The sequence below is a fragment of the Schistocerca serialis genome, chromosome 1, assembly GCF_023864345.2.
Source record: "Schistocerca serialis cubense isolate TAMUIC-IGC-003099 chromosome 1, iqSchSeri2.2, whole genome shotgun sequence".
In the NCBI taxonomy this organism is placed as follows: Eukaryota; Metazoa; Arthropoda; class Insecta; order Orthoptera; family Acrididae; genus Schistocerca; species Schistocerca serialis.
This window is the reverse complement of record NC_064638.1, coordinates 836174656-836202513: the sequence shown is the minus strand read 5'-3', so window position 1 is coordinate 836202513 and position 27858 is coordinate 836174656. Positions and strand designations below refer to the sequence as shown.

The following is a 27858-nucleotide window of genomic DNA, read 5'->3' as shown; positions in this document are numbered from 1 at the left end:
TCTTCTGACATTGTTTCTAATCTCTGATTTACAAAATTTTTTTAAATTAAGTTTTTCTTTGAGAAGCGCTCAGTTCAGGTCCTACCACGAGGGCAAACTGTGCTTCACAGAAAAAAAAAAGATTTTAACAAGATGAACTGACATTGCTTTCTGACTTAAATTGTTTTATAAGCATCTGAGAATGACTGTAAATATTCTGATGCTTATTTTACAAATCTGTGTAGAAATAAAACAGTAGGGTTGATTTCTAATCCCATTTTGTCTTCAATCGTCTCTAAAATAACCATAAAATTTCATTTGGGAGGTGTGGAGAAAGGCGTAGATCATCATCAGGGTATCCTTTTACCTCTAGCATGGGATGTTTTCGATTGATCTGGAATTTAATTCCGGAAATAGATGAACGATATGTTGATCAGCCAGTCTATGCTTTTCAATTTGTAGCGATGAAAAACTTTTCCACATTGTGGATTCAATAGCTACCTCTGAATGTTGAGTTCTGTTACGCCAAAAAGATAAGATATTCTTAATACCCATAGAATTTCAAAGATGCATCATAGAACTTTTTTGTGTGAAAGTTATCCATAGATGAACTCTAATTTCGAGAATTCTACTAATGGACCAATCATATACTTAATAAACATGTCCGCGAACGTAACTTTGATTATAAGTCTTCCGAAAAACTGCAAGCAGCCGCAGGTCATAGAAATACAACGACGTCTTAGACTGTTCATTCGTATGATTCCCAATTTCGGTACATTATAATAGTGTTATAGTATCACGCCGAGGTGTAATGTGAATGTACATGCGATGTTTAGGTTTTTGCATCTGCAAAGGAAATCATTGAAGAAGAATCATGATGAAATATGAATTATATGCATAGATATTCGACAGTAGAGAAGACTCTGCACTAAATGGAAAAAGTATCATTGAGATTACATAGAGCTTGAGAAAGAACGTCGAACAGATTATATGGGACAAATACTATATCCTCTAGCATGCTAAAATTTCCGATAGGCGCATGATCCTTCAAACAACATCTAAAGGGTTTGCGTTAATTCTGAATCCTCGTGCAGTTTTTTGTATGCCTCAGTGCACGTGAAAAAAGGTATTAATTCCTAACGGAGCACCAATAAACTTAGAGACAATGATAACCTGGAAAAATATCGATCTGAACATGACGAACGAGTACTGGGTTTGACGTTACCTCCACATTTTAGATCTACATCAGTACTCCGGAAGCCGCCGTACGATGAGTAGTGAGCGTATCTAGGATCAGAATTACACTCCTGGAAATTGAAATAAGAACACCGTGAATTCATTGTCCCAGGAAGGGGAAACTTTATTGACACATTCCTGGGGTCAGATACATCACATGATCACACTGACAGAACCACAGGCACATAGACACAGGCAACAGAGCATGCACAATGTCGGCACTAGTACAGTGTATATCCACCTTTCGCAGCAATGCAGGCTGCTATTCTCCCATGGAGACGATCGTAGAGATGCTGGATGTAGTCCTGTGGAACGGCTTGCCATGCCATTTCCACCTGGCGCCTCAGTTGGACCAGCGTTCGTGCTGGACGTGCAGACCGCGTGAGACGACGCTTCATCCAGTCCCAAACATGCTCAATGGGGGATAGATCCGGAGATCTTGCTCGCCAGGGTAGTTGACTTACACCTTCTAGAACACGTTGGGTGGCACGGGATACATGCGGACGTGCATTGTCCTGTTGGAACAGCAAGTTCCCTTGCCGGTCTAGGAATGGTAGAACGATGGGTTCGATGACGGTTTGGATGTACCGTGCACTATTCAGTGTCCCCTCGACGATCACCAGTGGTGTACGGCCAGTGTAGGAGATCGCTCCCCACACCATGATGCCGGGTGTTGGCCCTGTGTGCCTCGGTCGTATGCAGTCCTGATTGTGGCGCTCACCTGCACGGCGCCAAACACGCATACGACCATCATTGGCACCAAGGCAGAAGCGACTCTCATCGCTGAAGACGACACGTCTCCATTCGTCCCTCCATTCACGCCTGTCGCGACACCACTGGAGGCGGGCTGCACGATGTTGGGGCGTGAGCGGAAGACGGCCTAACGGTGTGCGGGACCGTAGCCCAGCTTCATGGAGACGGTTGCGAATGGTCCTCGCCGATACCCCAGGAGCAACAGTGTCCCTAATTTGCTGGGAAGTGGCGGTGCAGTCCCCTACGGCACTGCGTAGGATCCTACGGTCTTGGCGTGCATCCGTGCGTCGCTGCGGTCCGGTCCCAGGTCGACGGGCACGTGCACCTTCCGCCGACCACTGGCGACAACATCGATGTACTGTGGAGACCTGACGCCCCACGTGTTGAGCAATTCGCCGGTACGTCCACCCGGCCTCCCGCATGCCCACTATACGCCCTCGCTCAAAGTCCGTCAACTGCACATACGGTTCACGTCCACGCTGTCGCGGCATGCTACCAGTGTTAAAGACTGCGATAGAGCTCCGTATGCCACGGCAAACTGGCTGACACTGACGGCGGCGGTGCACAAATGCTGCGCAGCTAGCGCCATTCGACGGCCAACACCGCGGTTCCTGGTGTGTCCGCTGTGCCGTGCGTGTGATCATTGCTTGTACAGCCCTCTCGCAGTATCCGGAGCAAGTATGGTGGGTCTGACACACCGGTGTCAATGTGTTCTTTTTTCCATTTCCAGGAGTGTATTTCACCGCCGTTCTGTTTTATTTACGGATTGTACTTGAGAAGAAATATGATCAACATCTCTGTACAAGCTCAATATTTCTTTTTGATGGATATGGGTGAATGTTTTTTGCCTATTCTCCCTGATAATTGACTGTTGCGACTGATTCTAGTGATTCATTGGCGTTTGTGTTGTCACACGATGTACCGTCTTCTCGTCTAATAACATGCATTGCGTAACATTTATAAATATCTAGGTTTAATTATCAGTCTTTGCACCATACGTCGATCATTTGTAAATGTTATAACGACTTGAGTATCCTTTACACAAGAGAGTCATCTGCGAACAGCCTCATAGAGCTTCAGAATTACCCATCGGGTCATTTATATGTATGCATTATGAACAGTAAAGTTTTATGGCCATGAAAGAAAGAAATGACTAGCGTGCCGAGCAGTCGGGCCTCTTTTCACCAGGGAAGACAGTGACACGGTCCTTGTTTGAGAAGTCGGTGCTGGGTATTTTTGTGACCTTGACGGCAATGATCTAATATAAAGAAGTCGACAGAACATTACAAATGTTAAAGGTATCTACAAAAAGTAAGTCAAGTAATCGAAGAGAGGAGGTTGACAAATAACAACGAATAATGTTTAAATTTTCCCTGAATTTAATGTCTTGCCACTCCAGCCACCATTCAGCGGTGGAGATATTATCCGTATAGCAGAGTTCTGCGATTCTTGGGAGCGCGACAAACGCGTCGTACGGGGATGGCCATTGGCTCGCTACAGGAAATAAACACCAGGCCTGGCGGCTGTAGTAACAGTTCGTATTTTGTTCCTGAAACCTTTGTACAACGAACCTCAAGCGCAAAAGTTGCCTCGTTTTTGGACCCCGACTTTGAATTTGGAACGCTGATTGTGTACTGTTGTGTTTAAGACGATGCTGGCTTTATTTCCAGGTACTCAAAAGAAGGGATCGTGTGCTATTGACGGCCAGGAGTCACCACCTGAGAAAGGTCGGCCGCCAACTTGCAAGTCTTTTCAGTTGACGCCGCATTGGGCGACTTGAGTGTCGATGATGATGAAATGATGACGAAGACAACTCCCACTCCTTCAGAGGAGAAAATCTCCGCCCTGGGCGGGAATTGAACTCGGACCCACTGGATGGCAGTCAGACACGCTGACCACTCAGCTAAAAGAATGGATTCTGATAGTGATTCGACCTCAAGTTACCTGCAACCGTGGCGTTCACTGCATACAACTTTTCGACTACCGACTAAGCGTCGATCTTGTTTCCCACATGCTGCGTCGTTTTCGGCAATGATCTGTATTTAATATCAAGCTATGACACAAAACGCATATAGAGAAAGCTATTTACAATTACAGTGAGAATGTACTTAATTCATTAGATAATAAATTACAGGCTACTGGCATTTTCTGTGACCTGTCTAAAAACCTTTGACTGTGCGAACGACAGCATTTTCCTAAGTAAATTTGAGTGTTATGGTGTCACCGGCAATACTGCGAAATGCTTTGAGTCTAACAGTAAACAAAGGGTGTCGTTGTGAAATACCTGTGCAGTAAGCAGTCAGTCTTCATCTGACTGGGAGTTAATTACTTGTGGTGTTCCTCAAGGTTCCATTTTGGGTTCTTTGCTTTTTCTTGTGTATATTAATGACCTCTCATCTGTTATATTGCCAGATGCTAAGTTTGTTTTGTTTGCAGATGATACAAACATTGCAATAAGTAGCAAGACAAGTACAGACTTAAAAATGGCTGCTAATCAAATTTTCACTGACATTAATAAGTGGTTTAAAGCTAATACTTTGTCATTAAACTTTGAGAAGACCCACTATATGCAGTTCAGAACCTGTAAGGGATTTCCTTCCAGCATGAGTATAATGTATTAAGACATGGAGATCGAAGAGGTTGACACTGTTAAATTTCTGGGATTACAACTCGATAATAAATTCAGTTGGGAAGGGCATACCATAGAATTGCTTAAGCGCCTAAACAAGTCTGTATTTGCCGTGAGAATGATGTCAGATGTAGGAGATATAAATATAAAAAACTTGCATACTTGCTTACTTTCATTCTATTATGTCGTATGGGATCATATTCTGGGGCAACTCATCAAACCGAGCAAAAGTTTTTAAGGTGCAAAAGCATGTGATAAGAATCATTTGTAGCGTAAATTCAAGAACATCTTGTAGAAACCTTTTCAAGGAACTTTGTATTCTAACCACTGCTTCTCAGGATATTTATTCTTTTATGAAATTTGTTGCAAGTAATACATCTCTATTTCCAACCAATAGCTCAGTACACAGTATCAATACTAGGAATAAGAAGAATCTACATAAAGGCGTGAAATCACTTACCTTGGTCCAAAAAGGGGTCCAAAATTCAGGAACACACATTTTTAATAAATTTCCAACATCCATTAAAAATTTGGTTTCAGGTAAAGCACGGTTTAATAGAGTTTGAAAGACTTTTTGATGGGCAACTCCTTCTACTCCATAGATGAATATTTTAACAGAGACTGTTAAGTCAAGTCAAGTAAAAAATCTGTTAGATTTCAGTTTTGACAACACTTGGTCACAACAGTCAATATTAGGTATTTTGCGTATGATAAATTTATTAATAGTGGATAACAATGTTTCATTCTGACAGTGTGTTGACTCTGTAAATATTATCTGTCCAGTTCACTGCATTGTATTAGCCTATTTTCGACTATCTCCTGACAAATGATCATAGTATTAAGTATTATATTCAAATGTTTTATGTTTTTATGTCATACTCTCTGACATGTTCCACACCCACGAGAATCATCTCATTTTTTGGGTCTATGGAACGAAAACTGAATCTAATATAATCTAATCTATTCGTTCATCCTTGGTCCTTCTTTTGACCCTAGAGTTAGCCACGTTATCCCACGGTCCGTATTTCCCAGAGATGGTTCCCACTTTTGAAAAATTCTTTTGAGTTAAAGAATCATGTCGTGGTATGTAATACGATGACCAGGTGACTTCTGTGATGATGGCCTGTTTTTCAGGACTCAATGGTAGTGAATGTGAACGGGTCTTGGCAGAGGAGGAATAATAGACGTGCTCGGCTCGAGACTAGCTGCTTTATTTATGAAAATCCATCTTTTGCTGTGGCTCTGCTTGATATCCCACGTCACGGTGTCTCCCAGGGATCTGTGCGCTAAGACCAGTGACGCCGCCAGCCTGAAGTCAGTGGCGCGAGCGCGAGGCCGGCCGTTGCAAAGTGGCCGCGTCCTGGCGGCGTCCCACGCGCGGCCGCTCGCCTGACCAGGCCCAGTGTAAGCCAGCGCCAGAGCGCATGCGCGGGCTGTTGGAGGCGACGTGGCACCTCGGCTCGCGGAAATTTCGACGGCCGCGGCTCCTCCGCAGCCTCTGCCAGGAGACATTTGCAGAACACCCACAAAAATACCTGACGTGAGCTGCCGCAAGCCACGCCAGCACACAGGGCCTTCCTGCCCCAGCCGCAAGATAGCGCGCGTTGTTCTATATCTACGCCTAACTCCTACCGATGTTTGCCAATCTCTGACCTTTGCCTTTCACTTACGGTGTGAGAAAAGTCTGCTTAGCTATAAAAAGTCCCATATGTCAGGGTACGAACCCTATCACTGAGCAGGCGACAGAGTGGGTTACCAGGATGTTCCAAATTGAATATTACATACTTCAGCCGGCCGGGGTGGCCGAGCGGTTCTAGGCGCTACAGTCTGGAACCGCGCGACCGCTACGGTCGCAGGTTCGAATCCTGCCTCGGGCATGGATGTGTGTGATGTCCTTAGGTTAGTTAGGTTTAAGTAGTTCTAAGTTCTAGGGGACTGATGACCTCTGCAGTTAAGTTCCGTAGTGCTCAGAGCTATTTGAACCATTACATACTTCATCCAGCTTAGACAAATGGAGTAAGTCGGCTGATTCTTTCTGCATCATAGGTGTCCTACGGTCCGCCTTAAGGGGCTTGCGAAGACACCATTTAGTTGATGTGCGGTTCCTGAAAACACCCGAAATAAGCGTTTTTGACCATTTTTTGACCAGCAGCAGCGGATATCTTCAATCATAACATGTATCCAAAATACCTCCGGATCACGTTAGATGGAGCACCTGAAACGAACACCTACTAAGCTCAAAAGCCGAAACAACATTCTCCGTAAACACTCTTCGAGTATCAGTACTCGGATTAGTATACTCAACAGCAGAGTACTGTGGACGTATGTGGCTTAATAGTCCACACGCAAAAAAGATGTGTGTACAACTTAACGAAGAGATGGGCGTTGTTAGTGGCTTAGTACGACCTACTCCCATATATTGGTTACCTCTCTTGAGCCGCATTCCACCTCCTGATATCAGACAGAAGAGGGCGCTACTAAGTGAATAGAAGGAGACAGCTGATAACACCGACATTCCAATACTGAACGATGTAACTTATTCCTTGCGAAGCGAAAAAGACTAAGATCAAGATATACCACTCTTATCACAGCCAGAACTCTCACTAAAACTGAATTCAATACCGTCGATGAATGGAAACGCTGCTGGCAACAAAAATGTCCTCCAGAATGCCTGAAACTGCCCTGCACCCCTTCGATTCGACCAGCCTTGGACAGTTGGACTACACCTGAACCACATCCGGAAGTGCCATGGAAGATGTGCAGACAATTTTCACAAGTGGAACAAATATTCATTACCCTCGTGTGACTGTGGTGCGGTACGATAGGCAGTTTCTGGTATTGTATCAATGTGTCCCTCACGTTCCTGCAAGGCTCCTCTCGAAAGTTTTCTGAGAGCGACGAATGATGTGATAAAATACATAAAAGACCTTGACATCCATATAAAGCTGTTGCCATTTGTGTTATTTTATGTTGCAGAGTTGTGTTTACATGTTGACATGTAATACTTTTGGAATCTTTGTCTATGCATTGCCATACGATAGATAATTAAAATAAACGGATAGCTACGTAACTAACCGCAAAAAACTGCTACAATTTTAATAGTACATTCTCTAGGCATTTATCTGGAAGTGCCATCTTCTCATTTTCAAAAATCTGTATCCGATATCGAGTAACAACCTAAAAACACAATTTTTGGGTATCAAGCCGAGCTGCTGATTCCCACAGACGCCTACGAACTGAAAATGGCTGAAATTTTTGCGATATATTCCTAACGTCCGGATGTCATATAACCTAGAAAATTTTCTCGGTATCTTTATCCGTTTCCGAGATACAGAGGTTCAAAGTTACTCTACTTGTACATGTAAAACGTGCACGTAAAATCCGATTTAAGGCGAAAACGTAGTATATAAAGTGACGCATTGCGGGGAAATATGCAGTAAAGTGTCTCCATTATCATTAGAAGGGTTCTGGGGACCTCGTGTTGTCATATGGAGGCACATGCAAAATTTTTCTGCACGTTAAATCTGGTCTGAGGCGCAAAATTACCTTTGCATTATTTAAGTTTCATGTAGGTAAACTTTAAAAATTTTACCGACTTATAATTATTTCCATATGGTTTCATCCTTTATTTCAGCTGCGAAAAGAAGGGAACAAGCGGAAAAATGCTCCTACCATAGCACAAAAAGGGCGAATATGATCCTCTTTAAAAACTCCTACTGAAAAGTCGGGCACCAACTGCCTCATTGTACCTTCCTCAACACCTTTAAAAATTTTGGCATGCTAACATATTCGTGCTTCCTTTATGCTGAGAGAGAAGGACACAGTGTGAGTGAGGAAGAGACTAAAACGTAATAAATATATACTGGAAAACAGTAGATTGTGGTTTTGTTATAGAAAGAGCGAAGGAGACGATGGCAGTGTGAGAGAAAGAGAGGGACATAGTGGCAGTGGAACATAGCTGACTGTGACAGAGAACTGCTAGGATAAGAGTGAAGCGGAGAATGCGGAAGGAATAAAGAGACTGAGAAAGTGGAATTGGGTGAGAGGCAATGATAATGAGATACCGAGTATATGGCAATGACAGCGAAGAAGAGAGAGATAGTGAAAGTGGGAAGAGACAGCAGCAGTGGGAAGAAGTGAATGGCATAGCAGCAGTAAGAATGAGCAAGAGAGAAACAGTAACAGTAAGAGGAGTCTGTAATAATAGGACAGAACGAAGGATACTGTGACTGCGACACAAGAGACATTGAGAGTTAGAGGAACACAAAGAGATGCTGACAAAGAGCTGGGCTGGATGAGTGAGTGAGAAGGGATAAGTGGGAGTGGATGGGTACGAGCGATGGAATAGTATATGTGAGTGAATTACAGTTAGGGAAGCTTGTGGCAGTGAGAGGTGAGTTGTACATTAAAAAGAGTGAAGAATATGTTTACAGGCTGAGGGAAGTAGAATAAGGCAGCTGGTATCCCAATTCTCAGTCACAATATTTTAAACAGGAGCGTATACGCCATTTTGTGCTCCGATAGAAGCGTTTATCCGCTGGTTTTCTCTTATATTATTCTCATGATCCCGAGGTGAAATATACGAAAAGGATGCTGGGCACGTCATAGTTTAACTTTCTACAGACGACGAGGTCATTATCTGAGTAGATGGTGCAACACAAGCTTGGAATAGCGTAGGAGGGAAGGAGGGGAAAGGAAATGGCCATATCCTTTTCAAAGGAACCACTCGGCAATTTGCGTTAAGTAATGTAGGGAACCACCCAAAACCTTGATTTGGATCGGTGCATGGGGATATCAACCGAGTCTCTGAATTATTTCGATGTCTGCTGTCAGACCTATTCGTTGAGGACTTCAAAAGCTGGACCAGTAGTCGTTCTGTACGGCACTTTTTTTTAGATGCATTGCTCTTTCCCAGAATCCTTCCCATAAATACAAGTCTTCTGTTTTATTTCCCTACTAATGATGTTGATCTCGTAGATTCAGAAGCTTAATTCATAGTATTTCAACTGCGTTGTTTGAAGAATATATCTTCATATAAAGTCATGGACTGTTGGTGGAAAGATCAAGACTCAACAACTCACATAAATAAAATGTGCTCTTATGATTACTATAAAATTCTGATTTCAAAATTGTAGCAAAAGCCAGAAGAATGTAACTTTCAACAGTTAAAGTATATACAAATATAAACGTAGGTTAACAACCTCACTTCCAGATTACTAGTACAGTTTATGAAGCAAACAGATTCGAACGTTAGATTGGAGTTAACCTAATTTTCACTTAATGAAACATCACAAAAGTTTGTTTTGGAGCGATTTTCAATTTAGTCTTACATCTTTTCTGTAGTTATGTGCAATTATTTCTCTTTATATAAACCGCAATTGACATATTACTCATAATGTGTAGATGATTCCATATTTACAATTTTGTTTTAGTCATAGTACAGGTTGAAATGATAATTTAATTTGGTTCACATTGTACATCACCTCTTCCTTTTTCCTTACAATTACTCAATGCTTGATTTTAATCTTTTCTACAGTGTCACGATTACAACCTCGAAGATAATTTTACTCTGTAAGTTTTTCAAGACATCGTTCATATTTAATGTGTTTTTGAAAGCCGTTCTCCACCTTGTTAACGTGTTCGACAATCATAGTAAATTATTATCTGACTATGGACTTGTTAGCCGAAAACTCGTTCATAAATAAATGTTGTAGAATATTCACTGTTTGTGTTTCAGTAGATGACTGTGAAATTTTTCTTAACCTATGCAGAAGATTCCATCAATTCCGCTGCTTGTTTGTTCATCTACAGAAATTGTACTATAATTGATCCTATTTAATTAAATATCGGTATGTGATTGAAAATCATTTAACTCGTTATATCTGCATGACTAATACCACCTGTTAGTAAAGATATAGCAAGTTACACGTCAGTTGTTCATCTGCGGCTGCATGATCTTACAGAGGGAATATAATTCATCGTCACTCCGGACGCCAATATGGGAACATTACCACGGTTCATTTTTTCGGTTAACATAGCTTCTAAAGGGGCGTATTATATTCGAAAGAGGAGGGACGAAGCAGTAACATTCTATCATAGACAGCCGTTCCAGAACATTACGGTTAATCTAACAGTTTTTTTAATGACCATTTTGCTCAGCACCTACGTAAACATTAAGATGCTTTGTTTATAAACGAATACGATTAATATAAGTTCATATGACCAATCAACTATGATAAGAACAGTTATTTCATAAAATAGGTTTCACATATGACTGTGGGGCATCCTTGAAATTTAATCACTGGAGGCAGTAATACATTAAATTTGTACTGTCATGTTTCCAGAAATATCGATTCGTTGTCGTTATTTTTGCTGTTGATATCAAGAATTTGTAATGACGTTCTGATTTTTGTAACTGCGCTTAACTCTCTTCCATTGTATCTTTCTTACTTGAGGTCGTCGCTTTGCACTTACACCATCTTCGTTCAAAGCAGCAATAATATTGATAACCCATTAGCTACACATTTTTGTAGCACTTACTGCGCCCGTGCGGTGGACTTACACGAAAGCAAGACACCCGTAGCACCATTCACCGCGTGTACGACGTAACTGAGGCTCAAGCGAGAGTGGATGAGGGTGGGGATGTGGGGGCGGTGCATAGACGTAGTGCATCTATTCTAAGGCACTGGAAACACTCGTGTTGACTTTGTTCAGATGGCAACTCGAAAAACTAGTTTCGCATCATATATCGTGCTGATATCCAGTTCCTAGTTTTTGTACCAGTACCGGCAAATCAGTCATTCTTCGAATTAGTTAGTTGATTACGCCACGCTTTCCGAAGGAAAAACGTCCACAGACACTGTCACGGACAATGGTCATTATACTGGCTCCTTAATGCGTGTTTTGGTGCATATATCAAACCATTATGAAGTCGGAATAGCGTCCTAACTAAAAGTGAGAGGTCAAGAGCATAAATAACGCAAAATGAAATGAAAACTTCTATTATTACTTAGATGAAGGTTGTGAAAATCAGTGTAATGGAGGTAATTTCTGAAACTCCCGTAATAACTGGAAATATGCTCTAATAAACTGCACAGAGATATCCTCTAAATGTTCTGCAAGCCTAAATCAACTCCTATATCTAGGGGACGGGCCCGACCTCCAGTGACAAGGTTACACAGCTTATTATATTGTGCAAGCTAGGTATCCACAGCCTCTTTGCTTTTTCTTTAGAAAAAATTAAGTATCTATTTGTTCCTCGATTAGTTTCCCCTTCGTGACTGTTGTTTCAACATAGAATGAGGCGTGCTAGTAGGTAATGTTAGGTAAATCCTTGATGAGTAATCCACGGACTGACCCCGATAGTACTGTTCAGTGACCACCTCGCTCTCAAGATAGGACGCGGAAGTGACATTTGGATTGTAGCAGCGGTTCAAGGCGTGCACCAGTGTTCTGTGATATTGCACCCCATGAGAAAAACTCCGCACAATTACCTATGATCATATCGGTCGATACTGTGAAAACCAGTTTTGAGGAGCACTTCTTAATACACAGTAGTTTACGAGCCAATATGCTTTATGCTCCATCTCTGGACATGTGTTTTCTGGTCACTCCATACGTAAGCGGCCAAGAGTAAGCAGCTTCATCGTTTTATATGGGGAGTAAGATCACCTGCGATGAGAAGTGTAATGTAGAGACACCAAGCAGAATTTATCAAGAGAAAAGTGGTCTTAGTAAGAATAAAAATATTTTAACGTCACGTTGTAACTTGCAACTTAAGAAAATACTTATAAAAGCGTTCATTTAGACCATTGATTGTATTGTTGTGAAATGTAGACTTCTGGAATCGAACTTAGGAAGAGATTGAATTCTTTTGAGATACGATGCTAGAGATCATGATAATGACCACAGGGACCGACAAGATAATAAAGAGGATGAATGGAAAGCTGTATAGAAGTCCACAGTAACGGGGAACAATTGCCTAATTGGACATTTACTGAGGTACTAGAGGCTCCTGAAAACAATAGTAGACTAACATGACAAGGGGAATAGTGAAACAGAGGACCACAATTGAGGTACAGGAACACATTTTGAAATACGCATGATATGATATATATGAAGAAATAAAAAGGCAACTGGGGAAACGAGATTAGTGGAGAGCTCCTACTGATCGACTGGCGGTAGGCTGGGATGATGGTTCACAGTGCAGTCTTGATTTATGTAATAGTACGATGTGCATGCCAGACGAAGATGAGCTGTCGACAGATTTACCAAGGTAATTACTTTTATCGATATCGCGAGCATCACACACTCTATTTTCGATCAGTTACACATGATTTCATGAATATTTTGGATGAATTATATGTAACCAGTCACTATTTTATGTATAATTCAGTGACTTCTCGCAGTTCGAGCTAATTGTGGTCCCTTATCGTAAGATAAACTAAAGTACAAACAAAATGTTACACAGTCAAGTGGAACTCTCATTTCAGATTTTCTATTGCAACAAACATCTTACTCTCTCACAGGAAATTCCTTGCATTAATGTGGTCAGCCAGTATTTGTGAACAACCTCCAAAGTAGATTTCCCTTCTTAAATGCCGTTTCACTAGTGTCTTCACTATATGATCACTCAATTCCATCTTCATCACGAGTCTGTGTCATTGTACCGCAAACTATTTCAACTTCTTTCCTTCCTCAGTTCGCAAAGCGCAAATTTCACAACCGTATAGATCATCACTGTATACATATGCTTTTAGAAGCCTTTTCTTAATTTCAACATAGTCATATGAGACGTTAATACGTTACAGCAGCACCGGCGTCGATCGAGAGACTAATTATCGAATAAGATGAAAAACATGAAGATGAAAAGGCAGATGGGAGTCTCGAGCGCGTCCAATAACCTGTAGTTGCTGAGAACGCCGAGCAGCTTGATCAGAAAGCGATCTAACGTAAACAGTGCTGCCAACTTAAAGTCTAGTAAATGCCCTCCGCGCTCTGTGTGCGGAAATCCTTAGCTGCAATCTCATCCGACGATTCAAACAACGAGCTCGGCAGTCTCCAATGGCAGTTGTTCCCATATATTACTAAAGCCAGCCAATGTCTTTGAATGATGACTTAAGATTCGTCATTAAATTATCTTTCAACTTAAGTTGCGGCTTCGATATCAGTGTGAAAGCTGTAAACAAAATGTAATGAACTCTGTTACGATGGTGTAACAAATTGCAGTCTCTAACACGAAAATTAGTCCAGAGTCGCTGACATAAGACATGAAATCGTCCGCACCTATTCCGGCGGAGGGCACGATGCGGCGGATTTAGCGATAAGCGAAACGCCTCAACTCTCCATATTGGGCGACTGATATACCAAACTTGGCGGTACGCTGGGATGATTTCCTCTCTACCAGTAGCCGGCCAAAGTTTGTGAACAATATTTTTCCGCTTTTCCGCTGTGTCCTCTTATTTTTACCTCTATATCAGATTGCAGATTCACATGAAATCAAATAAGTCTTTGGTAACAATATGGGAAATTATAATTTCCACCCCAAAAATTAACCCAGCCGGAGCAAAAACAGACGTCATCTAACTGTAGTCCGTTTAAGCTCGTTGTACAATGCGACACGTTTACCCTCAAGCGAATCAGCTAGTCTCATTGGTGTGTGGTCTCGCGACTGAAGCCCTTCTCTGGTTGAGTTACCGAACTCTGCTGTCACAAGTGGCAGGTGGAATAGTTCCCTGATATACGCACTGTTAGCCGAAATCTTTGAACAACGCACGAAAGTTCGTCCGCCAATTTCGCTACCACTCTGCTTCGCATTCTCGGTTGAGGTGCTAACGCAGGGTATGAAAAGAGACAATGGCTATGGCGACTATATGATGATGATGTTTGGATTGTGGGGCGCTCAACTACGCGGTTATCAGCGCCCGTACAAATTCCCAACCTTTTCTCGGTCCAATCTTGCCACATGCGCGAATGATGGTGAAATGATGAGGACAACACAAACACCCAGTCATCTCGAGGCAGGTAAAAATCCTTGACCCTGCCGGGAATCGAACTCGGGACCCCGTACTCGGGAAGTGAGAACGCGACCGCGAGACCACAAGCTGCGGACGGCGATTATATGGCAAAAAACACTCGCCATAACAAAAATTAGTCCAGCATCATCTCAATGTAATACTGTCGGGCCCGTCGCGGGATGTAGCACGTTTAACGATAAGTGACTGACATCAGTTCTCATCCCTTCCACTGATGAAAATAACTTACTAGCCGCAGTTGGGATGGTTCCCATACATCCACGCAGTCAGCCACAATCTCAGAATAATGCACGAAAGTTCGTCCACAAAGTTCGCGACTATTGTAAGGAGGCTACGTATGAAAGCAGACGAGGGCTGTGATGAATTATGGCAAATAGCTCTCTGCACCACGATAGTTAATCCAGAGTAGCCTACAACAGGCGTAGAGGGAATGCAGTCCTCTCGGACGGATGAGGACAACACAAACACCCAGTCATCTCGAGGCAGGTGAAAATCCCTGCCCCAGTCGGGAATTGAACTCGGGACCCGGTGCTCGGGAAGCGAGAAGGCGACCGCGAGACCACGAGCTGTGGACGGCGACTATATGGCAAAAGACACTCGCCACCACAAAAATTAATCCAGCATCATCTCAATGTAATATTATCGGGTCCGTCGCGGGATGCAGCACGTTTAACGATAAGTGACTGACATCAGTTCTCATCCCCTCCACTGACGAAAATAGCTAACGTACTACCCGCAGTTGGGACGGTTCCCTTACATCGACACAGTCAGCCACAATCTCTGAATAATCCACGAAAGTTCGTCCACAAAGTTCACGACATTGTAAGGAGGCTACATATGAATTATGGCAAATAGCTCTCTGCACCACGATAGTTAATCCAGAGTAGCCTACAACTGGCGTCAAGGGAATGCAGTCCTCTCGGATCCGTAGTACGATCTGGCACATTTAACGATAAGTGAACGACCTCAAGGCGCATCCCCTCCACCGTCTGAAATACCGAGCCGGGCGGCGAGCGGCGGCAGTCGGGGAGCGGCGCGAGGGCGCGCTAGCGTCAGCTCACCCCGAGGCGGGCCGCGGTCGCTGCATGGTGGCTGCGGGCGAGGTCGTCGGCGAGTCCGCGGTGCGGCTCGGCGGCCTACTGGACGGCCGCTGGTGCGTCTGCAGGGCGGCGCGCTGCGCGGCGCGCTCGGGCAGCAGGCTGTCGCTCTGGTAGAACTGGCAGGCGCAGCGCACGCCGCTCCCCAGGCTCGACGCGGACGAGTCGCGGCGGCTGCGGGGCTGGCCGACTGCCGCGGCCGCCGCCCCCGGGCTGCGCGGCTCTTCCGATCGGCCGCGGGGCTTCATCCGCACTGCCGCTCGCCGCCCCCCGGAAGCTGCCGCTGCTGCTGCTGCTGCTGCTGCTCGGCTGCGATCCCCTAATTACACCGCATGCGCTCTCGCCTGGCTGCCGGCTGCTGGCTGCGCCGCCACCGTTCTCACCGGGCCGAGTGACAACGGGTGGCCGCTATTTTTATTGCCGGACTCTTCGCCAGGGGACAGCGGCGTTGCCAGCAATGCTCCGATTGTTTCTGTCAACCTGCCGCTTAGGAAATCTCCTAGCGGCGCAGTAGCTTCCGTCCCCGTCCCTCGTTCCAAATGCCCCTTTTCTTACCAGTCCGCGCCGCATCAGTACCAAAAAAACCGCACGAAATCGGAAGAATGAAGGGTTTGCGGTAGCAGCAGACACTGAGACTGGTGGTAGATCAGGTAAATATAACGCGGCCCATCGAGTGGCGAAGCGGTGGGCTTGAGGCAGAAATAGTGCTGGCGAAATATCAGGCGGGAGCCGGCGCGGCGGGGCGACGTGCCAGAGGGAGCAGCCGAGTGGGCAGCGGCAGCGGGAAGGCGCGCGTCTGCCCGAGGACCGGCGCTCGGGCGATGACCGCCACGTGCTATCTGGTCCCGGAACAGCCGCTGCACCTCACCACCACTGCACTCAGTGGATGATGGGCAGGCCCATCCCCGAGAGACGCTCTAGTTACTGAGCTACGTAGCACAATGAAACTTCCTGGCAGATTAAAACTGTGTGGCGGACCGAGACTGCTGGCTGGTGTGGTCGAGCGGTTCTAGGCGCTACAGTCTTCAATTGCGCGATCGCTACAATCGCAGGTTCGAATCCTGCCTCGGGCATGGATGTGTGTGATGTCCTTAGGTTAGTTAGGTTTAAGTAACTGATGACCTCAGAAGTTAAGTCCCATAGTGCTCAGAGCCATTTGAGCCATTTGACCAAGACTCGAACTCGGGATCTTTGCCTTCCGTGAGCAAGTGCTCTGCCAACTAAGCTACCCAAGCACGACTCACGCCCCGTCCTCACAGCTTTACTTCTGCCAGTACCTCGTCTCCTACCTTCCAAACTTCCGTGTTTGGGTAGCTCAGATTTTAATCTGCCAGGAAGTTTCATATCAGCGCACACTCCGCTGCAGACTGAAACTCTCATTATGGAAACATCCTCCAGGCTGTGGCTAAGCCATGTCTCCGCAGTATCTTTCTTTCAGGAGTGCTAGTTCTGCAAGGTTCACAGGAGAGCTTCTGTATAGCTTGGAAGGTAGCAGACGAGATACTCGCAGAAGTAAAGCTGTGAGGACGGGGCGTGAGTCGTGCTTGGGTAGCTCAGTTGGTAGAGCACTTGCCCGCGAAAGCAAAGGTCCCGACTTCGACTCTCGGTCCGGCACACACTTTTAATCTGCCAGGAAGTTTCATATCAGCGCACACTCTGATGCAGAGTGAAAATCTCGTTCTGTAAACATCCCTCAGGCTGTGGCTAAGCCATGTCTCCGAAGTATCCTTTCTTTCAGGAGTGCTAGTTCTGCAAGGTTCGCAGGAGAGTTTCTGTATAGTTTGGAAGGCAGAAGTAAAGCTGCGAGGACGGGGCGTGAGTCGTGCTTGGGTAGCTCAGTTGGTAGAGCACTTGCCCGCGAAAGGCAAAGGTCCCGACTTCGAGTCTCGGTCCGGCGCACACTTTTAATCTGTCAGGAAGTTTCATATCAGCGCACACTCCGCTGCAGAGTGAAAATCTCATTCTGGATACGTAGCACAATGATTGGGGCATCCAAATTTAACTTTCCTACGGTTTCCCCTAAACGCTTAAGGTGAATGTCGGAATAATGACATCGAAAATGACGTGGAAGACTTCTTTCCCTCTTTCCCGTCCAGTCCGAGCCTGTGATGTCTGTAACAATCTCTATGTCAACGGCATGTTAAACCCTCACCTTCCTCCATCCGCCCTAATTCTGCAGGCGCGGCAGTTTCTGAATAAATCGTTATTACGTAGAATATCTACTTATTCTATTTTTCTCAATTAATTCCAATCAGCTGCGTTTGGTTATATTCACTTATTACGTTATATTTCGAAATTCTGATGACTTCATCATCAAGAACATGCTAAGGCCAACCAATTGCTGAGCAACTGCAAAGTATGTATCTGCACAATCATTGGACTCTATCATCTATAGCTTCTCCATAACTGTCACATACACTGTCTGATCAAAAGTATTCCGACACCTCTGTGTAATGCTGAACTGCCCACTACATGTCTCGGGAGACGGACCTGCCAGTATAAAAGGCAGCAGGAGGTATGGTGTCGTCAGCAAAGAGGCAATAACAGCACAATGGGTCGGAATGGACAACTGACTGACTTCGAATGTATGCTAGCCACTGGATGTCAACCGAGTAACAAATCCATCACGGATATTTGAACCCTTCTGAAGCTGTCTAAGTAGATTTTTAGGTGATGTGGTTGTGAAGTGGAAATATGAAGAAGCAACCACAACTGATGTAAGACCAGCCAGACCACGTGTACTGACAGTTGGAGACCATCGATCATTGTGGAAGGCGGTTGTAAAAAATCGCATGAAATCACTGGAAGGGATCATTCGTGAGTTCCAAATCACTATCAGCGATCCAGTTAGCACAATAAGTGTGCATAAGGAGTTAAAATGAATTCTTTCCAATAGAACACAGTAAACTGGATTCGATTGGATGCTCGTACTAGGTTTGTCATGTTGTATACATGTAATCATCAGTGTTGAGGAATGACGCATATTTGCTTACTGACATGTACATTAGTGGAAACTGTACGATTGCACTTAAATCTAAGGACGTGGTGTGAAAATGGACGTGATTGTTACAAACTTGTCACTAAAGGAAATGCCTAGTATCGCAACCACAACTATGACGGATACTGAAGGAAAATAAAGATTTTAATACGCACATCAAAAAAAGTTTTCATCATCTCGTTTCCGAAAGTTCTGGAACCTGTACAGAAAGTTCGAACAGAGATCAACGTAAACATCATTTCCGTCCAATATATTGCTCATGAAAACCACACATTCCATGTGTATCACCATACAGCGAGACCTTCAGAGGTGGTGGTCCAGATTTCTGTACACAGCGGTACCTCCAATACTCAGTAGCACGTCCTCTTGCATTGATGCATGCCTGTATTCGCTGTGGCAAACTAACCACAAATTTATCAAGGCACTGTTGGTCCAGATTGTGCCACTCCTCAATGGCTATTCGGCGTAGACCCCTCAGAATGGTTGTTGGGTCAAGTAGTCCATAAACAGACCTTTTCAATCTATCCCAAGCATGTACGATAGGGTTCGTGTCTGGAGAATATGCTGGCGACTCTAGTCGAGCGATGTCGTTATCCTGAAGGAAGTCATTCACAAGATGTTCACGATGGGGGCGCGAATTGTCGTCCATGAAGACGTATGCCTTGCCAATTTGCTGCCGATATGGTTGCACTATCGGTCGGAGGATAGCATTCACGTATCGCACAGTTGTTACAGCGCCTGCTATGATCACCAGCGGCGTAAGTCGGCCCCACATAATGCACCCCAAATCAGTAGGGAACCTCAGCGTTGCTACACTCCCTGGACAGTGTGTCTAAGGCGTTCAGCCTGACGAGGTTGTCTCCAAACACGTTTTCTACGATTGTCTAGTTGATGGCATATGCGACACTCATCGGTGAAGAGAACGTGATACCAATCCTGAGCGGTCCATTCGACATGTTGTTGGGCCCATCAGTACCGCGCTCCATGATGTCGTGGTTGCATAGATGCACCTCGCCATGTACGGCGGGAGTGAAGTTGCGCATCAAGCAGCTCATTGTGCACAGTTTGAGTCATAATACGGTGTCCTGTGTCAGCACGAAAGGCATTATTCAACATGGTGGCGTTGCTGTTACGCTTCCTCCGAGCCATAATCCGTAGGCAGTGGTCATCCACGCCCCTGGGCGGCCTGAGAAAGGCATGTCATCGACCCTGTCTCTCTGTATCTCCTCCATGTCCGAACAACATCGCTTTGGTTTACTCCGAGAAGCCTGGACACTTCCCTTGTTGAGAGCCCTTCCTGGCCGAAGTAACAATGCGGACACGATCGAACCGCGGTGTTGACCGTTTAGGTATGGTTAACTACAAATAACACGAGCCGTGTACTTCCTTCCCGGTGGAAGGACTGGAACTGATCGGCTGTCGAACTCCCTCCGTGTAACAGGCGCTGCTCATGCATGGTTGTTTAAATCTTTGGGTGGGTTTAGTGACATTTCTGAACAGTCCAAGGGATCGTATCTGTGATACAATATCCACAGTCAACGTCTATCTTCAGGAGTTCTGGGAACTGAGTGATGCAAAACATTTTTTATCTCTGTATTATTAGTATATAGAACAACGTCTCCGTCTCCTCAGCAATATGGAAGATGAAGTAATAAATTATATCAATTAGCTAGCAACAAATGTACTGGTTCACCACTTCCTTTTCTCCCAATGATCTTCTCCCACAGATCATAAGTATTCTGTCTCTGGAGCACCATTCGAGCAATTCTTTGTGTGTAACTAGCTCATTAGTCAGAACTCAGAATTACAGGAGGTCCATAGACTGATGCTGTATACTGGCTGAACGCCCTATAGATCGGCAAGGGTGCACCATCGGCCTAACTTCTAGGGGGTTACATCAGCTGCTAGGCCAGCTGGTGGCAGAACGAGCACCACCAGAGGTCGCTAGTCCAGCGGATGTGCTTCCCACCATGGGCCAAATGATCGCAAATATTTCTCTACGTGGCCTGGAGGTTTAGGAGGGTGCAAAGCGGCTTGAAGCATCTCCTGTCGAGTTCTGGATCAGACACTGACTGCACCCGCAGTACTTCAATCAGAGTGTCGATCGGAACCCTGGCTACCTACGATGCTGCGCCACCGCCGACTGAGAGAGCCACCAGTGTCTGTCTTTACCGTCACCAGAATTTTGCACTGGAAACGACCAGGAACGTAGTATTAGCCGTCGACCTTTACTACCTTATTTTGTTTTGATTGACATTCATCTTTTACTGTTTCTTCATTATGGCCTTCATCCTAAGTTTGGACCTATGTAGGTTAAGCGTTAACCATGAATTTTCACAAACTATTGTACTGATTAACTTTTCTTAAAGAGATGAATATTTGGTTTACATATTTTTCAATAAAACTCATCTGCATTATTTACCTGGAATGTGTTTTCTTGCGCCTCAACCAGTGTAAAACTTAGCGAGTTACGATGAGGAATTTTTCCATGAACCAACATCACCATGCGTGTTCACACCCCAGATACACAGTGTCAGTCTGCGTGTGACTTCTGCGTTGCGAAGATCTTGACAGCATATTTTTGTTCCACCATGCCCAACCCTTCGGATGCTACTACCAACGTTTTGCTGCTACTCCATAACATGTGAAAGGCCATGCACGCAATGGTGGACAGGATTGTGGCCATCACCACTTCTGACCAGGAGCTGTCCATTTGTCTGTCCTGCATCAGTTCACTGATAGAAGGACGTAGAGGGGCGAGCCACCTTCCCAGGTGTATGAAAGGAAGATCGAGCCCTGGGCAAACCACATGGCCAGAAGGTAGCAACATTTCCTGGCTATGATATCACAGGTGACAAATAGCAGTTCACGTTCTTCTTGGCCTATGCAGGCCTGGAAATTTATCATGTACTGCATCAGCTCAACCCTGAAGTGGATTCCAATGCTCTCCCGCACGCTCGTTTAAAGACACGTCCACCAGAATATTTCGACGCTCAAGCGCATGTTGCAGTGGCCCGCATAACATTTTTAGTTGCCACAAGATTAGTGGATAATCTTACAGATGAGAACAGCCAAATTACAGGGTTTAAAGGCCTCGGTAATAACCTCCTCAAACTCAAGTATCCCACGTTAGGGACTTGCCTCCCCATCTTTCGGGCTTTTGAACAGTCTCTACAGTCATCTGCAACATTAAACGACCATCGTAAGTGTTTGCGGCCCCAACCAAAACCACGGCCGTCACCTGCAGCTAGCAAGCCCTCAAACAATGTGCGTTGCCCACAATGGTTACCCTCATATGGCAACTGTTTTATCACTCACCCACAGCAGCAGTCTTACTATTGCAGGGCTACATATTTTCCTGTGGCAAGACAGGAGACAGGGCTGAAGTCTTTCAGTCTTCCCTCAAGAAGAATGTAGGTTACGCCCACATGGAATGCCGTGTGTGTATTCGACGCCTATGCTCTGGATATGTCCACACTGTGCTCCCCGTATCTAATAGTCTTTTAACGCTCATGGTGGGAGTCAACGCAGTCCCAGTGAAGTTACATGTTGATAGGGGCTCTTCCACGACTATTGTGATACCAAAGTGTCACAATTTGGGCTCACCTCCGCTGCAGGTATACTAATGACGTCTACATGGCTACAGCAACAATACTATCGAAGTGAAATGACAGATCATGGCTCGCATTCAGTATCATTTTAGTGTCTTCATGGCAGGCATCTTGGTGGTAAACACTGAGGAAGTTACAAACGTTGTCGGATTGGACTTTTTGAATGCTTTGGGCGTGGAAGTACATGACTCAACCAATAGCATTCAGCGATCAGGGACTAACTCATATTTAAGAGACCTATGCTCCAAGTACAAGTTAGTTGCCCAGCTATTCACACGGCATTATACTTCACTCGACAGCTCAATATACAAGCGGCAGCTTTGCCTTCAGGTTACGATTGGGACAGGAAACACAAACCGATTGAGAACCAGAGGTCAGCTCCTACATGCACTGAGAAACGGAAGATGTCAGAGCCGCTATACCCTTGCATGCCTGTGACTCCCTGGAGGATCCAGTTATCCATGAAGTACTCTGTTTGTTGCACCAACGGCGGCTCACTGGTCGGAAACTGTTGGATCATCCAGTAGTCCAACCAGTAGTCCAAGCATTCTGACACAGGCGCCACGAGTTCTCCACCCTCAGATAGTCCTCTTGTTGCAAGAAGAAAGTCCACTTTGCAGCACTGCATCCTGTCCCTCCTACATTAGGGCCACTGGACAGCTGTGCTCCTGAAGAGACTGGCCCACCAATATGTATAAAGGTGAGGGATCGATGCAGATAATAACAATGTGGTGGTACCACGCAAGACCTGCCAAATCAAACAGGTATGACTCACTCACAGAAACTTTCCTTGGGCGGATGCTTCAGCACCCTGACCATGATTCCATTTAGATGCAGGGCCCTTCCTTTGCTATTTATGGTTTACCATAAATAAACCAGGTTCCCCTATGTTTCTCGCCTGTTCTCAATATCATATTTCCAGTTGTCTTTAACATCCTTGGCATAGGCTATCCAGGTTCTTACACAGATCTTCTCCATAGAAGGGCTCCAGGAAACCAAGAATACGGACAATGGATCTCAGTTCACATCTTCTGAATTTACCTCTTTTTGCTCTTCCAACAGCATCGCATTCACGAGTTGTGAGTCATGAGCTGTGATTCATGGACAGTCTTACAGAGAGCGAATAGCCAAATTGCAGGGTTAATCCCACGACTGCTCGGTTCAAGCGCATTTCATTCCGCCTCCAATGAATTAGCAGAATGTTTTGTTAACACGTTCAAATCACAATCGGCAAAGTTAAACCGCCATCATGATTTAGATGAGGCCCTCACTGTGTTTTTGATGTATTCTTGCTCCACCCCTCAGGACGGCGTCAGCCCTCTGAAAATCTCCATGGACAGCAGTACTGGTCCAAACTCTCCATCCTCCAACCTACAAGAACTTCGTTTTCTCATCCGAAGTCTTGACGACCCTGTTGTTCCATCAAAGATGATGCCTGATCGTTGGTTTTCTTCAAAAATTCCCGCCAGTAGGCCCTGGCAGTGAGCATACACTAATTGGGGCAGGCCATGGTCAAAGTACTATTGGCTATATTTGTTGCAAGCATGTCAACGAGGTGCGCACATAGCAAACAGCGACGTCTCCTAGCAGTGGGCTATCTTTTGTTCCAGAGTTGGATGTCCCCACTCCCTGGACTTTGGATGCCATAGCACAAACACAGCAGCTGCGTGGTCCACATCCTGTGACCTCTGGCAAGAACAGTCCAACCCCTGTCCAGATACCCACTCCGACGGACATCTGCCTCTCCATCTGGGGTCAGCAGTTCCATGGTCAGTGAAGGAAGAGGCTCCAGTTTCCTCAGACATCGAGATGTGCCACAGTCTCTCATCCTTTGAGGGGTGAGAGGGATGCCGTGTCCCAGCCATACGCCCTACAGCCTGGCAACTCTTCTCAGAGCAGTGGTATACCAGCGGCCTCATCTCAAAAAGGCTACATCAGCAGGTGACAGAGCTCCAATCATGCATGCTGCATAGGCCAGCAGGTGGCAGAGAGAGCGCCACCAGAAGTCGCTGGCCCCACAGGCCTGTTTGTCTTTGGGGGCTCCATGATTGCAAGTATTTCCTCTAGTATCTCTACATGGCCTGGGTATTTAGTGCGGCGCAAAGCAGTCTGCAGCATCTTCCGTCGAGCTCTGGGCAACGCGTCGACTACACATGCAGTTATTCAGCGTCTCGATCGAGATCTTCGCACTGTACATCACTGTGCCACACCAGCCACCTCCGACCGATGCAGTTGCCAGTGTCTGCCTTCAACATCACCAGAACTTTGCATTGGAGACGACCAGGAACTTAGTATTGGCCTTCGACCTTCACTAAGATATTTTGTTCTACTTCCGAGTGAAAATAAACTTTGACTGTTTCATGATTGCAGCATTGAATTTAAGTTCGGACTTACATAAATCTAATGCCAATCACTAATTTTCACAGACTATTGTAGTGATTACTTTTTTTCCAATAGTTGAGTATTTTGGATTTTGTTCTTTTTTATAAAACTGTTCTACACTGTTTGCCTGGGCTGTGTTCTCATTGCACCTCAATTGGTGCCCAGCTTATCAATGAGGGCACTGGAAAAGGGATGAAACTTGGTTCCAAAATTCGCAGGGATCAGGCAGCGTATTGGGCTGCAGAATCTGCCATCCTGATGACATTTATTGTAATTGATTTTTTGTGTGCTCTGCAAATACTTAACACTGTAAATGCTTGTCTTTCGACGTCCAGAGCCCCTTTGTAACGCTCATAGGCAGACTGTGCAGCTAAGGCCATGCCAGGCACAAAGCTGTCCAACGAAAACACAGCCATGCACATATTTTGCAGTGCCCATCCTTATGTGATGGAACACTTGCAATACAAACCACACTATGGGCCAAATTGTAGGCATGTAATCGATGCGCTATCTACCCACGTTGGTCATCGCTCGACTCACTCCTCGCACCCGCCTGCACTATTCTTTCTCTGCCGGTACCCATGCTGCACGTTTCTCACGTAGTGTAACCTGTAAAACGGCTTTTCAGTTAAGAAGTGGACATCGGGTGGCGCTCCAAAAGACTACTGGGAATGCTACATAAAAGTAATTGCAATAAGCGTGTAAGACCAGCCACGCACAAACTACGTAAAAGTGTGCGCCTGAGGGAAGACTTCTGTCTCTGACAAATTACAGCTCATGACTCACAACTTGTGAATGACCTCTCTGCACGGTTATGGATCACTTATGTATACTGCCACGTGCCGGCACCCAAAACATTGTACAATTGGTGCTTTAATGCAAGTCAGTCACTTTCGATGATTGATTTCAGCTCGACCGTATTATCTGCAGGAAAACTGTAATTTCAGCTTCTTATTACGTTGTTAATACATGAACCCTGCTTCAACGCGAAGCATATCATTTGTGTCAAATGGAATATTGTTACACAAATACTTAAAGGTACACAAAGGCACTGTAAATAGCAGTGCCTCTGATGTTGCTACAGGAAAAGAAAGTAAGTGATGAGAGACTTTTGTGTTCTGCTCTAAAAAGGAGCATCTAACTTGGACACGGATTTAGGTGTAAATAGACCATTACCACGTACAAGAAACCACCGTAGCGCCGCGCGGAGTGGCCGCGCGGTTAGAGGCGCCCTGGAACTGCTTGCTCCGCCCCTCCCGCCGGAGGTTCGAGCCCTCCTTCGGGCATGGGTGTGTGTGTTGTTCATAGCATAAGTTGATTTAAGTAGTGTGAAAGTCTAGGGACCGATGACCTCAGCAATTTGGTCCCATAGGAATTCACATACACTTGAACATTTTGAACGTCCTAGAGATAGTCACCAGGTGGTCAGGAAAATCATGAAAACCTCAAATCAGTGTGGCAGGACGGGAATGTGGACCCTACCTCAGCTGAATACTAGTTCACTGTCTTAACTACTGCTCAAACTTTCGCTGCTAGAGCGCTGCATATTGACTACGGAAGTATATCGAAGAATCGTTTATCTTCATATAGGGACGTTATTTAATTTCTACTGCATGTATTGATTGTTGTTCGCGTACTGCTGTTACCGTCCACAGATATCCCCAATATAAATATGCCTCAAACTAAATTTAGCATGTTATATCGATTGGGTACATAAAATTACATTTCGAGCTAAATTTTGTTTAAGTGAGAACACATGTCTTCTGTTTACACTGGCATTGGCATGAAACACCCGATGAACAGTTTTTGTTGGTGCTAATTTTATACTGCAAAAATGAAATTAAAAATGCCTTTCTAAACATCAGATAAAAATGCAACACACGACGAGGAGCAGAGACACTCTGGGTAAAGATGAAGATATAAGGTGTCTGTTTCATTAAGTGACGCAGTTGATCCATAATTAAAAAATGAGCAGAGTAGAAATACTTGATTCCTTTCATTTAACATATGCATCGACCACTAGAAAGGCCATTCAACCTAGATGCTGAACACACCGTCAAATGACCAAACGGGAATTGCACTTAGTGGCCAATAGTATGTCCATAAACTGAGTCCAGTTATCTGCCTAATAGTACGTAGGACCTGTTTCTGCTGCTATTAATGCGTTCGATTTTCGAAGAAGGCTTTCCACTAAGTTTTGGTGCACTGAGGACGGAAATCGTGACCATTCTTCCTAAAGTACGGTACGAAGTTGACGACGGGTTTATGTATTAATTGATTGCGACAGACGTTCTGTTTCATCTACGCCAACATCTACACACATACTTATCAAGCCATCGTATGGTGCATGGCGGAGGTGACCTTATACCATTACTAGTCATTTACTCCTGAGTCGAAACAAGGCTCCCGGAGTAGACAACATTCCATTAGAACTACTGACAGCCTTGGGAGATCCAGTCCTGACAAAACTCTACCATCTGGTGAGCAAGATTTATGAGACAGGCGAAATACCCTCAGACTTCAAAAAGAATATAACAATTCCAATCCCAAAGAAAGAAGGTGTTGAAAGATGTGAAAATTACCGAACTATCAGTTTAATAAGTCACAGCTGCAAAATAAAAACACCAATTCTTTACAGACTGAAACTTCCCCTTTTTTACAATTATACATGACTGTGCTTAACCTGACACACAATATTTTTAGCGCAACGCAATCTGACTTTCAAAATTCCCTACAAAAGAATGGCCCTGACTAACATTAACCTATACGTTTCACAAATCACTTACCTCACAAAAATCTTCGCTGCTCAAGCTACTGCAATACAGCGAGCGCCACTACTGCCAGCTAAATAAAAGATTCAAACTACTGAAGGCACTAACTACTGATAGGGATAGTTAGCAAATGAAAGATATTAATAGAGAACAAACAATGTATTTACCTTGATATCATCATATATAAATATAGCAGTTCATGACAAATTTCAAAACTCCGCCATCTCTCTCCCCACATCCACCACTGCTGGCGGCTCACCTCCAACTGCGCAACGCTACGCGCTGTTCACAACCAGCTGCGTAACACTACAATGGCGAGTATTACAACAATGCAAAGCAGCCACAGACTGCCCACAGCACAGCCAGTG

At 44.9% G+C, this 27858-nt stretch overlaps 1 protein-coding gene across 4 annotated transcripts in view; it reads right to left on the bottom strand.

The window, feature by feature from the left end:
* LOC126484870 (titin) overlaps nucleotides 1-27858 on the bottom strand; it is a 471820-nt gene that overhangs the window by 231173 nt on the left and 212789 nt on the right. For 2 of the 4 annotated variants that reach the window (XM_050108469.1, XM_050108476.1), the window contains exon 1: nucleotides 15693-16321. The exons of 1 other annotated variant lie outside the window; for it this stretch is intronic. In XM_050108469.1, coding sequence (XP_049964426.1) covers nucleotides 15693-15976 — 284 coding nt within the window. In that variant the 5' untranslated portion in view covers nucleotides 15977-16321. Of the gene's footprint in view, nucleotides 1-15692; nucleotides 16339-27858 lie in introns of those variants that run through there. One more of the 4 variants, XM_050108492.1, reaches the window with a different exon arrangement.